Consider the following 13,593-nt stretch of genomic DNA (forward strand, 5'->3'; position numbering starts at 1 on the left):
GCCATCTAGCCTTCGAGCCTGCCCCACCATTCAATAAGATCATGGCTGATCTGAAGTGGCTCAGTTCCACTTTCCCGCTTTTTCCCCATAACCCTTAATTCCCTTGTCTGTCAAAAACCTATCTACCCGTGACTTAAAAATATTTAGCGAGGTAGCCTCCACCACTTCAATGGGCAGAGAATTCCAGAGATTCACCACCCTTTGAGTGAAGAAGTTCCTCCTCAATTCTGCTCTAAACTGCAACCCCCCCCCGCCCCCTCCCCACCACCACCCCGGCTGTAAGGCTGTGCCCGCTAGTCCTGCCGTCCTGAGCAGGAAGAATCTCTCTACCTCTACCCTATCCATCCCTTTCATTATCTTATACGTCTCTATAAGATCCCCCCTCATCCTTCTGAACTCCAACAAGTACAGACCCAGTCTATTTAGTCTCTCTTCGTAGTCTAACCCCCTCATCTCCAGAAGTCTGGTAAGAAGTCTCACAACACCAGGTTAAAGTCCAACAGGTTTATTTGGTAGCCTAAGCCACTAGCTTTCAGTGCACTGCTCCTTCATCAGGTAAGTGGCAGTTCTGTTCACAAACAGGGCATATAAAGACACAAACTCAATTTACAAAATAATGGTTGGAATGCAAGTCTTTACAGGTAAAGAAATTTTAAAGGTACAAACAACATGAGTGGAGAGAGGGTTAAGCACAAGATCTCAGTTAAGGCCGTCCTCATGAGTGCGGAATTTGGCTATCAGTCTCTGCTCAGCGACTCTGCGTTGTCGTGTGTCGTGAAGGCCACGTTGGAGAACGCTTACCTGAAGATCAGAGGCCGAGTGTCCGTGACCGATGAAGTGTTCCTCAAAAGGAAGAGAACACTCTTGTCTGGTGATTATCGAGCTATGTTCGTTCATCCATTGTCGCAGCGTCTGCATGGTCTCCCCAACGTACCATGCCTCGGGACATCCTTTCCTGCAGCTGCCAAGTTCCGTACGCTATCTGTAACCCCCAAAACCTGACTGGGCTTGCAAAATCTCACTAACTGTCTTGGTGGAGACAATACACATCTCTTTAACTTGTGCTTAACCCTCTCTCCACTCACACTGGCTGTATCTTTAGGACTTGATTACTAGTAAAGACTCGCATTCCAACCATTATTTTGTAAATTGAGTTTGTCTCTTTATATGCCCTGTTTATGAACAGAACTGCCACTTACCTGATGAAAGAGTAGTGCTCCGAAAGCTAGTGGCTTGCGCTACCAAATAAACCTGTCGGATTTTAACCTGGTGTTGGGACTTCTTACTGTGTTTACCCCAGTCCAACACCGGCATCTCCACATCCTGATGAAGTCCATCAGGACCCAGGCACTTTTCAGCATGCAACTCTAATAATTTACACAGAACCACTTCTCCGGCGTTAGAAATTTTCCTGAGTCCTGCCTCCCTTCCACTTCCTGATTTACAGCAGCTTCTGGGATATTACTTGCATCCTCTATAGTTAAGAATGATGCAAAATACCTGTACAATTCATCCGCCATTTCCTCGTTTTCCATTCTCCAGATTCATTTCTATAGGACAACCACCTTGTTAACTTGTTCCATCTTAAATATTTATGGAAACTCTTACTATTTGTTTTTATGTTTCTCGTACTGTTTTGTGTAGAAATGAAAGATCAAGGGGCAGATGCAGGATGTACATAAGAACTATGCTCCATAATTTTAAGTCACTTGTGAACCCAATTGGGAATTTGGGAGAAGCCTCCTTTACCCAGAGAGTGGCATGAATGTACAACTCTCTACCACAAGGAGCAGTTGAAAAATAAACACAATGGCATTTAAGGAGATGCTAAACAAACATGAAAGAGAAAAGAATGGAAGAGTATGTTGGTGGGGTCAGATGGAGATGGGTGCACAGAGCCTTATGTGGAGTATTACACTGGCACTATTGGGCCAATGGCCTGACTCTGCACTGAAATATAATGTAGTGCTCCTTGATATATTTCTGATGGCATCTTCTGTTACAAAAAAACTTTCCCCTACACCAATCTCCTACTGTCCAACCTAAAAGCACTGAAACCAACTAAAGAATCCTGCCACCCAGCACAGCTCAGCTAACTCAGAGACTGAAGACTGAAAGTTGTAGATTCTTGGTTTGTATGGCACACTTAATAATTTGATAAACTCAGTGTGGAGCAAAGCAATTTAAACTGGTCTTCTAAGCTTGTTTGAAGTATTTAAATACAAAGTGGAAGTAGTAAACAGCTTTACAATTGTTTCCTGATGTACAATATGACATATAGTGGGTTTTGGATCTCAGCTAAATTCTTGGGATATTCACCCATGAGTGGGATAGGTTTGTTGATATTATTACTATCATTGCGTTCTGCTCTGCTAATGTTGGGACTTGGCTAAAAAGAGAAAACTGGAATTTCAGATCAAAGTCTCCCCATAAAAGATCAATAAAAGTCCACTGCTTACCAGTGACAGCAGCTGCCTGAGACTCCTGTTCCCTTAGAATGGAATATCCAAGGTAACCTAAATATTCTAAACACCGCTGAACATCAAGGTATGTGGTCAGCCTGATTTAAACACAAATATTCAGCTGTTCAAAAAACTTTAAGACTTTAAAGAGAAAGATAAATAGAAAACATTGTTTGAAAAATCACAAAGGAAAATTACTTACGTCCATTGACAAATATAACCCTGATAAGTAACCCATCCCTTGTCATTGGTACAAACAGTATTATTGACGTCTGGACCCCAAGGCATGTAAGGGAACACTTTAAATAGGTCTTTTAGTTCATCAGGTGACAATGCACAATCCCGGTCCTGAAAAACAACCCAAGAGAATCAAGTTGAAGAACTATGTCATTGATATGGTACCTTCAGCAGAATATTTCTTCCCAAGGTGTAAAATCAAACAAAATGCACACAGGACCAAAGGTGAAACCAGAAGAGATAATTAAAAGCTGGGTTTGAAGTAGATTTTAAAATGGATTTTAAGAAAGATGGAGTTTTAAAGAAATCAAGGGAGGAAATTAAAGAACTTTGGGGCCCTAGACAGCTAAAAGCATCACTGGAGGGGAAAAGAGAATACAGTATATGTAACAGACTAGAGTTAAAATTACTGAGATTTCTTGGAGATCTGTAGGGCTGGAGGCAATTACAGAAATAGGGAGGGGTGGGGCCAAAAAGGAACTTGAACATAGAATGATGAAAAACCTGCAGAGGAGGGTTTGAGAAATTAATGGGCTGAGGCAGGGATGTGGATAAACGTTGTGAAAGCAGTTGCCGGTGGTCTTTAGAGGTGCTGTGGAGCGAGAAGTTGAGTTTGAAGTTATTGGCATGCCGAGGCATATGCAGCCAACTTCAGCCTAAGTCAGTGGCCAAGGAGGGGGATTGAGTTAATGGCAAGGGAACAGATTTTGTAACAGGGATAATGTCAGTGACTTCGATGCTCCCAATGAAGACAACTGTGGGCCATCCAAGATTAGATGTTAGTACACAAGCAGACTGGCAACAGTGGGGATGGAAAGAATCAACATAAGGTGATGGTGTGTGGGGAAACTACTAGTACATTCCTTTTGATGGTCACCAAGGAACAGCAGGTGAATGAAAATGTCCATGCTCAAACAGGCAGGTGAGAACAACGATGAGGAAGTAAAAAGTCAGGGCTTTTCATGGGGACAGAGGTGTGCTGAGTAAATCAAAAGTTGTAGAAGCAGAGAAAAACCAAAACCAGCAAAACACCATCAATTATCAACTGTCTGCAGAAGCAGCTCACCAAGTCATGTTTGTCAAAGATACTTTGTAGGAATAGGTACGCATGATGATTCAATTCAGTTGTGCAGTCTGGAGGAATTTTTAAACTGTGAATAGGAGAGGAAAAAAAATCTGTCTTTTAATCACAATGAAGTCATACAATGTAACAGGCTAATTACCTTATCATGTTCTTTCAGAACTGCAAAGCAAATCTGATATTCAATTACAGTCAATCATCTGACATTGAATACAGATTAAATATCCTCAATTTTCAACATAATTTTTAAACATCGAGCTGAGAGTGTAGCAAGATTGTGCTGAAAGGATCAAATACACTCATAAATCGATCTGATTGCTGGTCTTTCTTTGCTCTCTCAGGGGAGCGAGCAATAAAGAATTTATCTCATCAATTACTATTCTTTCCCAGCATCTGATTTTTACTGGACAATTCCATTCCAGGCATTTCCATGATGACTTTTGCCATCAGTTTGAAAAGCATGGGCAGGAACCCTACACATTTCCATGCTTTAGCACCCTGTAACAATGCATAATCTGCTTCCAAAAGTTACATTTTTAACTCCCCATTTCCCCCCCCCCCCCAGCTAAATAAAAAATGGTTCTAAGTGAAACCAGCATACGGTCACCCACAATTTCAAGTATTGTATTTCAATGCATCTAGCTGAAATTGAATGGCATCCACCAACTAATTTTAGCTTCAATGGTGTAAGGGGGCATTGACATTGGGGAACACAGGCACACTGAATAAGAAAAGGACCATAGCTAACCTGGTTTCCCTCAGTTGCAGCCCATTGTATTCCTGTACTGCCATCAGATTACATACTCAATGTTAACCAAAACTATTTTTTTGGATAGCCGATATTTTGGTTATCTACAGAAATAAATTATACCATTAAATGTACAGGGGTCAAAAATCAAACAATATGGCACAACTTCTATTTTAGATTATAAATTTGAAAAAGAATTGCAATCAAATGTCTGAGGTTATATTTTTAAAATAGACCTCTACACTTGAAACTAAATACTTCAATAGCAGAACGGGCTATAAAATTAGCTGTCACACTCGCAACAATTTGCAGCCAATGGATCTTCAGAGTCTGGAGTTCAAGTTATCTTTTGCTTATGCTTAAACAAAACTGAAGTTTAAAGAATTACAAAAAAGTCACCTGGCTGCAGGGGTAGGCGGAAGGATTGAAGTGTTTAGTCATGGCTGTTCAGCCATCATAGTGCATGGGGTCAGCTGTCTTTCCCTATCCAATTTTATAAGTTCCTACACCATTTTCTTTTCAAAAGAACAAGAAAGTCAATGATGTTGGATTCACTTGGAGAAACTAGCTAATTAACTATTGGAACTGCCGCTATGTAAATTCTGCGTTGGTGGAACAACTTAAAGTTATAAAACAATCTTAAATGCCCAAGAGATCAAATTTCAACACAAAATCTAGGTTGTGACTATCTGATCTATTAGGGTTCATGAACATTTTTTTGTGAGGGCTTAGTGCAAGGGATACTTTTCATTGAAGACTGAACAACTTAGAGAGAGGTTACTATATAGTTTTAAGAAAAACATTTTACTCTGCACAAAACAACCGCAGTCACTACAAATCAAAGTAATTCAATGTAGATGAATGCTTTGTGACCTTTGAAATATAAAAAGGCAATATGATATTTCAAAACAAGATTTAAAAATTAGCGTGACAAATATATATATTTATTCTACACCAAACTTATTTTCAGATAAACTTTTTGTATTTCAACTTTGGATTCAGCAATTACTTTTCTTTCTCATACCTAAAGCGTAATCCCGTAGACCCATGAGGGATGGTTCACCCAAAAATTATTTTAGAATATCTCATCTCCCTTGCTGTTGGGTATGTAAAGAACAAAGTTAACTATTGCTGTTCACTTTTCAGTCCCGTACTACAGTGCTGGCTCACTGGGTTAATAGATTCGATTCCCAGCTTGGGTCACTTCCTGTGCGGAGTCTGCACGTTCTCCGTGTCTGCGTAGTTTTCTTCTGAGTGCTCTAGTTTCCTCCCTCAGTCCAAAAGACACGCTGGTTAGGTGCACTACCGTGCTAATGTCTCTCTCAGTTTACCCGAACAGGCACCTAGAGGGGTTTTCACACTAACTTCATTGGGGTGTTAATGTCAACCTACTTGTGACACTAATAATAAAAAATGAACTTAGCACTAGATTTATCTTTTACTTCGCAGCACTCTGCTCTCCCCAGGCCTCACATAAATATGCAACATTTAAAAATCACTATTCTGAAGTGCCACAGAGGAATACTCATGTCCAATACCTACATCGGGAAAAGATATTCATGTGTCAGCTCCAGGTCATCATCATATCCAAACCGACGCAAAACTGTCCACGTCGTTTCATGTCTCCCTCTTTGAATAAATAAGGTATGCAAAAATAAAAAACCTGCAACAGAGCAGAACAATCAACATCTGAGAAATTACCCCGTTCTCAAGAACCTAAAATCATCTATTTACAGCAAATGGATCTGGAAATGGAACTTCCAGCAATTCACCTCCAACAGCAAACCAATCTTATCTGGTAATGAGTTTTAGTGATACCGCTGATCTTGTGCATTATCTCCGCTGATATTTCAGTGCAGCACTGACACCGAGTGCTGCATTGTTGAAGGTGTCAATCTTTGGAAGAGACTTTAAGCTGACTCTGATTACTCTATAGTCCATGGCACTATTTGAAGCATAGGATTCTCCCAGTGCCTTGGCCAATATTTGACTCTTCAGCAACATCACCATCAACAGATTAACTCTGTCTCATTGAATACAACGATGGAATAGAAATTGTAAAGTGATCACCATATTTGCCTTCATAAGTCACTGCACTTCACATCAATTCATTCTAATTTGAGTGGCATAAATGTTTATAAGCTTTGGCTTTAGTCCCTGGGTCAAGGAGAGAAAAAAATTCTTAGTTTCCACTGCTAACCATAGGCCTTTGATGAACCTAATGAAAATTATGTTTGTAGATTAGTGATACCCTCCCATCACTGAACAGCATATCCATGCAGTAACTGGACTCATAAATGAAGAATTTCTATTGTGTCAAGAGTACAAAGAAACAGTTGCCCATCGAGGAATCATGATGCATGCAAGGAGTAGGGGAGAGCAGAAAATGGTAAAATATGAAGGATAATAGAAACATTAAAAGAATCATAAACAGGTTATAATTAACAATCATTTGATTGTAGTCTCAACTTGTGGTCCCAGCCTTGGATGTAACAGCTCAAGTTATGACACATGCCACAGTCATGTTTTCCTTATTGCTCAGTTCATTGGAGAACACGATTTAAAAATGAATTGCTTCAGAATACGTGATTCGGCCTGGCCACCTTGTTCCAATACTGAGTTAAGATACTGATATGTATTCTTTTGGGTGGTACTTCCTACGTAAACATTCAAAGTAAGGATTACATTCAATCGCTGCATTCTGAGTTCAATAATTCAAGTAATTTTGTTCTTGTCAACCAACAATAATCAAAGAGGAAGAGACCTCCAGTTAATCAGGAGGTGAGCACCATGGAAGATGCATAGGATCCGCTCAATCTTAAGGGTTCCTGTGAATGGTTATTATTAATGCCATACCGTGCTTATTTTACACATTTTCTCTTATGAAACCCAACCATTAAAGGGAGTTAGCAGAAAACTTAGCAAGGATCACTCAATTGGCAATTGTGAACTCGATCTTCAGCCACAGGGTGTCCTTTGGTTTTTCCCAAAGTCCATTAGAAATGCAACAAACCACAGTTCGGAACCCCAACCTAGACAGTTACAACATCTAAAATAGACACGCACAATATAAACTACATGAGTTGCTGCTGTAAATGAGGCACCAAACACACAGGGAGATAGAAAACATTACAAGAGTACAAGAACAAGGATATTACGTTGAACTTGTACAAGACACTAGCTTGGCCTCAGCTAGCATATAATATCCTGTTCTTAGCACAGCACTTTAGGAAAAATGCAAAGGCATTGCAAAGAGATTGCAGAATAAAAATCACGAGAGTAGATCCAGGGATGAGTAACTTCAATTAAGAAGATAGAGAGGTAGGACTGATTTCCTCGGAGAAAAGGTGGCCAAGCAGAGATACGATAAAGGTGTCCAGAATCATATGCAGCCTAATTAGAGTAGCTAGAAAGAAACTGTTCTCACTCATGAAAGCATCAAGAATGCAAAAGCAGCAAAGGTGACATAGGGAAAACCTTTTCATTTAGATAGTGGCAAAAATCTGAAAGGCAAGCCAGGGTGTGGGGTGGAGGCCGGCTCAATCAAGACATTCAAAAGGAAATTAGACAGTTACCTAGAAAAGATGAGGGTGAGGGTGGGGGAATAGCACCAGGGGAGGCTGAGTGGCACTATCACTAGACTATTTATCCAGAAACTCCACTAATGTTCTGGGGACACAAGTTCAAATCCCGCCACAGCAGATTAAGAGTCTACTGATGACCATGAACTATTGCCAATGGCAGGAAAAACCCATCTGGTTCATTAATGTCCTTTTGGGAAGGAAACATAGAAAATCATCAGAGAAACCTTACAGTACAGGAAGAGACCATTTGGCCCACTGAGTCTGCACCGACCACAATCCCACCCAGGCCCTATCCCCATATCCGTACATATTCTACTCACTAATCCTCTAACCTATGCATCTACGGTCAATTTAGCATGGCCAATCAACCTAACCCACACATCTTTGGAAATCTGCCATCCTCACCCGCCTGGCTTACGTGACTCCACAGCCACAGCAGTTGACTCTCAACTGTCCTCCAAGGGCAAGTAGTGATGGGCAATAAATGCTGGCCAGCCAGCGACACCCATGTCCCACGAATGAATTTTTTTAAAAAAACACAAATTTGGAGAGCCAGTGTTGGTGTGATGGGCTGAATGGCCTCCTCTGTGCTGTAACAATTCTTGTGACCACATACACTGAAGCCTGGGAGCAGGTTAGTCTATTGCCCTAGCAGTTGCAGGTACTGTCAACTGAGGAAGAACAGGAGAAAGGAAAAGAGAGTAGGTCTCATATTGAATACAATTTAAAACTGAAATAAACAAAATGCTGTCAGTCAAACATGAATTCTAATATCAAGTTAGTACACGTATTTCTGGAGATAATTTACAAATACATATTCATGAACACACTCCCCTCTTGTGGCAAGGGGAGGCAAAAGTCTCCACATTGAAGCACTCCCTCTTGTGGCTATGCCAGTAAAAGCTCGTGCTGAAAGGCAATTTACCCACAGCTTTGGAAGAAATGGTTGATTATTTATGATGTGGAGATGCCGGCGTTGGACTGGGGTAAACACAGTAAGAAATCTCACAACATCAGCTTAAAGTACAACAGGTTTATTTGGTAGTAAATGCCACTAGCTTTCGGAGTGCTGCTCCTTTGTCAGGTGAGTGGGGAGTTCTGATCACAAACAGGGCACATAAAGGCACACACAGTTTACGGAATACTGATTAGAATGCGAGTCTTTACAGCTAATCAAGTCTGAAAAGTGCAGACAATGTGAGTGTAGGTAGCATTAAGCATAAATTAAAAAGATGTGTATTGTCTCCATACAGGACAGTAAGTGAGATGTTGCAAGCCCAGGTAAGTCATGGGATAGTGTGACATGAACTCAAGATCCTGGTTGAGGCTGTCCTCTTGTGTGCGGAACTTGGCTATCAGTCTGCTCAGCAACTCTACTTTGTCGTATGTCGTGAAGGCTACTTTGGAGAACGTTTACCCGAAGATCAGAGGCTGACTGCCTGTGACCGCTGAAGCGTTTGCCAACAGGAAAGGAACAGTCTTGCCTGGTGATTGTCGAGCGGTGTTCATTCATCCGTTGTCATAGTGTCTGCATGGTCTCACCAATGTATCATGCCTCAGGACATCCTTTCCTGTCAGGTCGACAACGTTGGCCGAGTTGCAGGAGTACATACCGTGTACCTGGTGGATGGTGTTCTCACATGAGACGATAGCATCCATGTCAACGATCCGGCATGTCTTGCAGAGGTTGCCGTAGCAGGGTTGTGTGGTGTTGTGGTCACTGTTCTCCTGAAGGCTGGATAGTTTGCTGCAAACAATGGTCTATTTGAGGTTGTGCAGTTGTTTGAAGGCAAGAAGTGGGGATGTGGAGATGGGCTTGGCGAGATGTTTGTCTTCATCAATAACATGTTGAAGGCTCCGGAGCTGATGTTGTAGCTTCTCCACTCTGGGGAAGTACTGGATGACAAAGGGTACTCTGTCCACCGTGTCCCGTGTTTGTCTTCTGAGAAGGTCAGTGCGGTTTTTGGCTGTGGCGCCTCGGAACTGTCGTTCGATGAGTCGAGCGCCATATCCTGTTCTTATGAGGGCATCTTTCAGCGTCTGGAGGTGTCTGTCATGATCCTCCTCATCTGAGCAAGTCCTGTGTATATGGAGGGCTTGTCCACAGGGGATGGCTTCTTTAATGTATTTAGGGTGGAAGCTGGAGAAGTGGAGCATTGTGAGGTTATCTGTGGGCTTGCGGTACAGTGAGGTGCTGAGGTGATTGTCCTTGATGGGGATGCGCGCGTCCAAGAATGCCACCAATTCCAGAGAATAGTCTGTGGTGAGATGGAACTTGTTGATGTCATCATATAGTTGTTTCAGTGATTGTTCAGCATGAGTCCAAAGGAAGAAAAAATCATCAGCATATCTAGTGTACAGCATCGGCTGAAGGTCCTGTGTGGTGAAGAAGTCTTGTTTGAGCTTGTGCATAAAGATGTTGGCATATTGACGTGCGCATTTGGTCCCCATGGCTGTTCCGTGTGTCTGAATGAAGAACTGGTTGAAGTGAAGACATTGTGGTCCAGGATGAAGCAGATGAGTTGTGAAATTGCATCTGGAAACTAGCAGTTGTCAGCGTTGAGTATTGAGGCGGTTGCAGCAATGCCATCATGCTGGTGTCTAAGCACATCCATTGTGATGAGGAATGCTCCTGGTTCAACTGCTCCACGTGTGCTAAGTTTCTGTAGGAAGTCCATAGTGTCGCGACAAAAGCTGGGGGTTCTTTGTACAATGGGTTTCAGGATGCCCTCGACCTAACCGGAGAGATTCTCGCACAGGGTCCCATTGCCTGATATGATGGGATGGCCACGTGTGTTTGCCTTGCGCATCTTTGGGAAGCAGTAGAGATCTCCAACTCGGGGAGTACGTGGGATGAGAGCACGGAGGATGCTCTGTAGGTCCGGATCAAAGATCTTGATCAGAGTGTTGAGTTGGCAGGTGTGTTCTTTGGTTGGATCTGCAGGTAATTGTCTATAGTGTTCCTCATTGTTCAGTTGTCAGAACATTTCTTTGCAGTAATCCGTTCTGTTCAGTATGACAATGTCCCCTCCTTTGCTGGTTTGATGACAATGTTGCGGTTGGTCTTGAGAGCGTGGATGGCGTTGCGTTGTGCTTGGGTGATGTTCGGGGTTGTCGTGAGTGCAATTGATGGATCTGGTGTTGATGCACCTTCTGATGGCTTGGGCATACATGTCAAGTCGAAGGCAGCAGCCTTCTGGAGGAGTCCAATTGGACTCTTTCCTCTTTGGTTGCTGCACTGCAGATCTCTCTGTCAGCTGTTCCAGTTCATTGGCTGTCTCATTGTGTTCGCTGTTGGCCTCTTGGGGTTTGTGGAAGAACTCCCACAGCTTCATTCGCCTGATGAATTCCTCTGTGTCTGCTGTGAGACTGATGGGGTCCATTTTGGTGGTGGGGCAGAAATTGAGCCCTCAGCTGAGAGCTTTGACTTCATCTGGTTGAAGTGTGTAGTCCGGCGAGTTGACAATAAATTTCCCTGCAGTGGTACTGCTTTCTACTGTGGTGCCGGGGGAGGCTTGGTTGCTGCTGATGCCGAGTTTCTCAAGTTTCCTGTTCTTGGTGTGCACGTAGTTGGTGTAGTTTCTTTGTCTCATCTGCTTGGCAGATTTTTGCAGCTAGTCTGCATCCTGAGCGCAAGAATATAAATTCTACATTGGTTTCAGGATGAGGCGTTTGCTGTAGACCTGACGTATGAGGCGGTTGAGGAGTGCGAGAGAAGTGAGACGGCAAAGTCTCTCAGCGTAGTCTGTGTCATAGGTTGACCTGACTGGGTTCGTGATCTGTAGTCCTTTTGGTATCTCGTCTGCTTTCTTGCATCTTCGTAAAAACTTGATGTCTGTGTTGACATGCACAATCTTCTTGGAGATCCTCTCCACTTGGAGCCAGCAGTTTGCGGTGTCAATGGTAGTCATGATGTGGAGATGCCGGCGTTGGACTGGGGTAAACACAGTAAGAAGTCTCACAACACCAGGTTAAAGTCCAACAGGTTTATTTGGTAGTAAACACCACTAGCTTTCAGAGTGCTGCTCCTTCGTCAGGTGAGTGGCAAGTTCTGATCATAAACAGGGCATATAAAGGCACACACAGTTTACAGAATACTGATTAGAATATGAGTCTTTACAGCTAAAGAAGTCTTAAAGATGCAGAAAATGTGAGTGGAGATAGCATTAGGCATAGATTAAAAATGTGTATTTTTCAACAGATGAATGAATACCACTTGACAATCAGGCAAGACTGTTCCCTTCCTATTGGCGAACACTTCAGCGGTCACGGGCATTCAGCCTCTGATCTTCGGGTAAAGGTAAACATTCTCCAAGGCGGCCTTCACGACATACGACGGCGCAGAGTCACTGAGCAGAAACTGATAGCCAAGTTCCGCACACATGAGGACGACCTCAACCGGGATCTTGGGTTCATGTCACACTACCTGTAACCCCCATGACTTGCCTGGGCTTGCAATATCTCACTGTCCTGTCTGGAGACAATACACATCTTTTTAATGTATGCTTAATGCTATCTCCACTCATATTGTCTGCACCTTTAAGACTTGATTAGCTGTAAAGGCTTGCATTCTAATCAGTATTCTGTAAACTGTGTGTGCCTTTATATGCCCTGTTTGTGATCAGAACTCCCCACTCACCTGACGAAGGAAAAGCGCTCTGAAAGCCAGTGGTGTTTACTACCAAATAAACCTGTTGGGACTTGAACCTAGTGTCGTGAGACTTCTTACTGTGATTGTTTAGCCAGACACAAAACGTTGGAGTGAAAATCAAGTGGCCAGTCATCCAAATCCCAAAGCATTGCAACCGCAAACATAATTACAGCCCTTTTCACATTTCCCTGCTTGGTAAAATGCAGAGTTTTTAACCTTCCATAAGTAAAACATTGTGGTGTTGCATTTTTGACACAGAGCTATACCTGCCACAGGATTAGAAGACACACTGTTGTAAAGGCAATATTAGACTTGGGCAACACATTAGCCTTTTACTTGTGGAGTTGGGGAGCGGGGTGGGGGGACGTGGGGGGCACAATAACTTCCCAAGAACAACTGAACATTTTACAAATATAAAAGTTCACCTTTCAATGTCAGCCCGTTATCAGCGACACCATCACTCATGTTCTTTCGTACTACATTCTTCACATCTTCCAGAGCTTGAGGTGCCAATGGGGTGTTAAAACAGGTTCTCTATATGAAATAAAGTCACAAAGTTTACACACTGGAACAAGTCACCAACTAGAACAGTTGGGTCATGATTAGCAGCAGAGAGTTGGAAGGACAAATTCACAATGCCCAATGTATTACCATTCAAATGAAGACCCATGACCTCCATCCACTATTCTTAGTTACCTTCCTACTAACTTACTTTTTCTTCAATTAGGACCAACTTCAATGACAAGAAAACAGCAACTTCCAAGTGAACATTGCAAGGGAAGAGCTAATGCATCATGTTGTTTACTAGGTCTGTGAAACAGTCAGGATTC

General features: G+C 42.5%; 1 protein-coding gene across 4 annotated transcripts in view; it reads right to left on the reverse strand.

Moving 5' to 3' along the window:
* Nucleotides 1–13,593, reverse strand: part of rhot1a (ras homolog family member T1a) — an 83,822-nt gene that overhangs the window by 30,511 nt on the left and 39,718 nt on the right. For all 4 annotated transcript variants that reach the window (XM_080209338.1, XM_080209337.1, XM_080209335.1 and 1 more), the window contains exons 10-14: nt 13,189–13,297; nt 6,071–6,191; nt 3,766–3,850; nt 2,665–2,810; nt 2,460–2,560 (exon numbers count right to left, since the gene is read on the reverse strand). In XM_080209338.1, the coding sequence (XP_080065464.1) occupies nt 2,460–2,560; nt 2,665–2,810; nt 3,766–3,850; nt 6,071–6,191; nt 13,189–13,297 (562 nt within the window). The remainder of the gene's footprint in view (nt 1–2,459; nt 2,561–2,664; nt 2,811–3,765; nt 3,851–6,070; nt 6,192–13,188; nt 13,298–13,593) is intronic.

This window comes from Carcharhinus amblyrhynchos, chromosome 21 (genome assembly GCF_965287045.1).
Source record: "Carcharhinus amblyrhynchos chromosome 21, sCarAmb.v2.hapA, whole genome shotgun sequence".
NCBI lineage: Eukaryota > Metazoa > Chordata > Chondrichthyes > Carcharhiniformes > Carcharhinidae > Carcharhinus > Carcharhinus amblyrhynchos.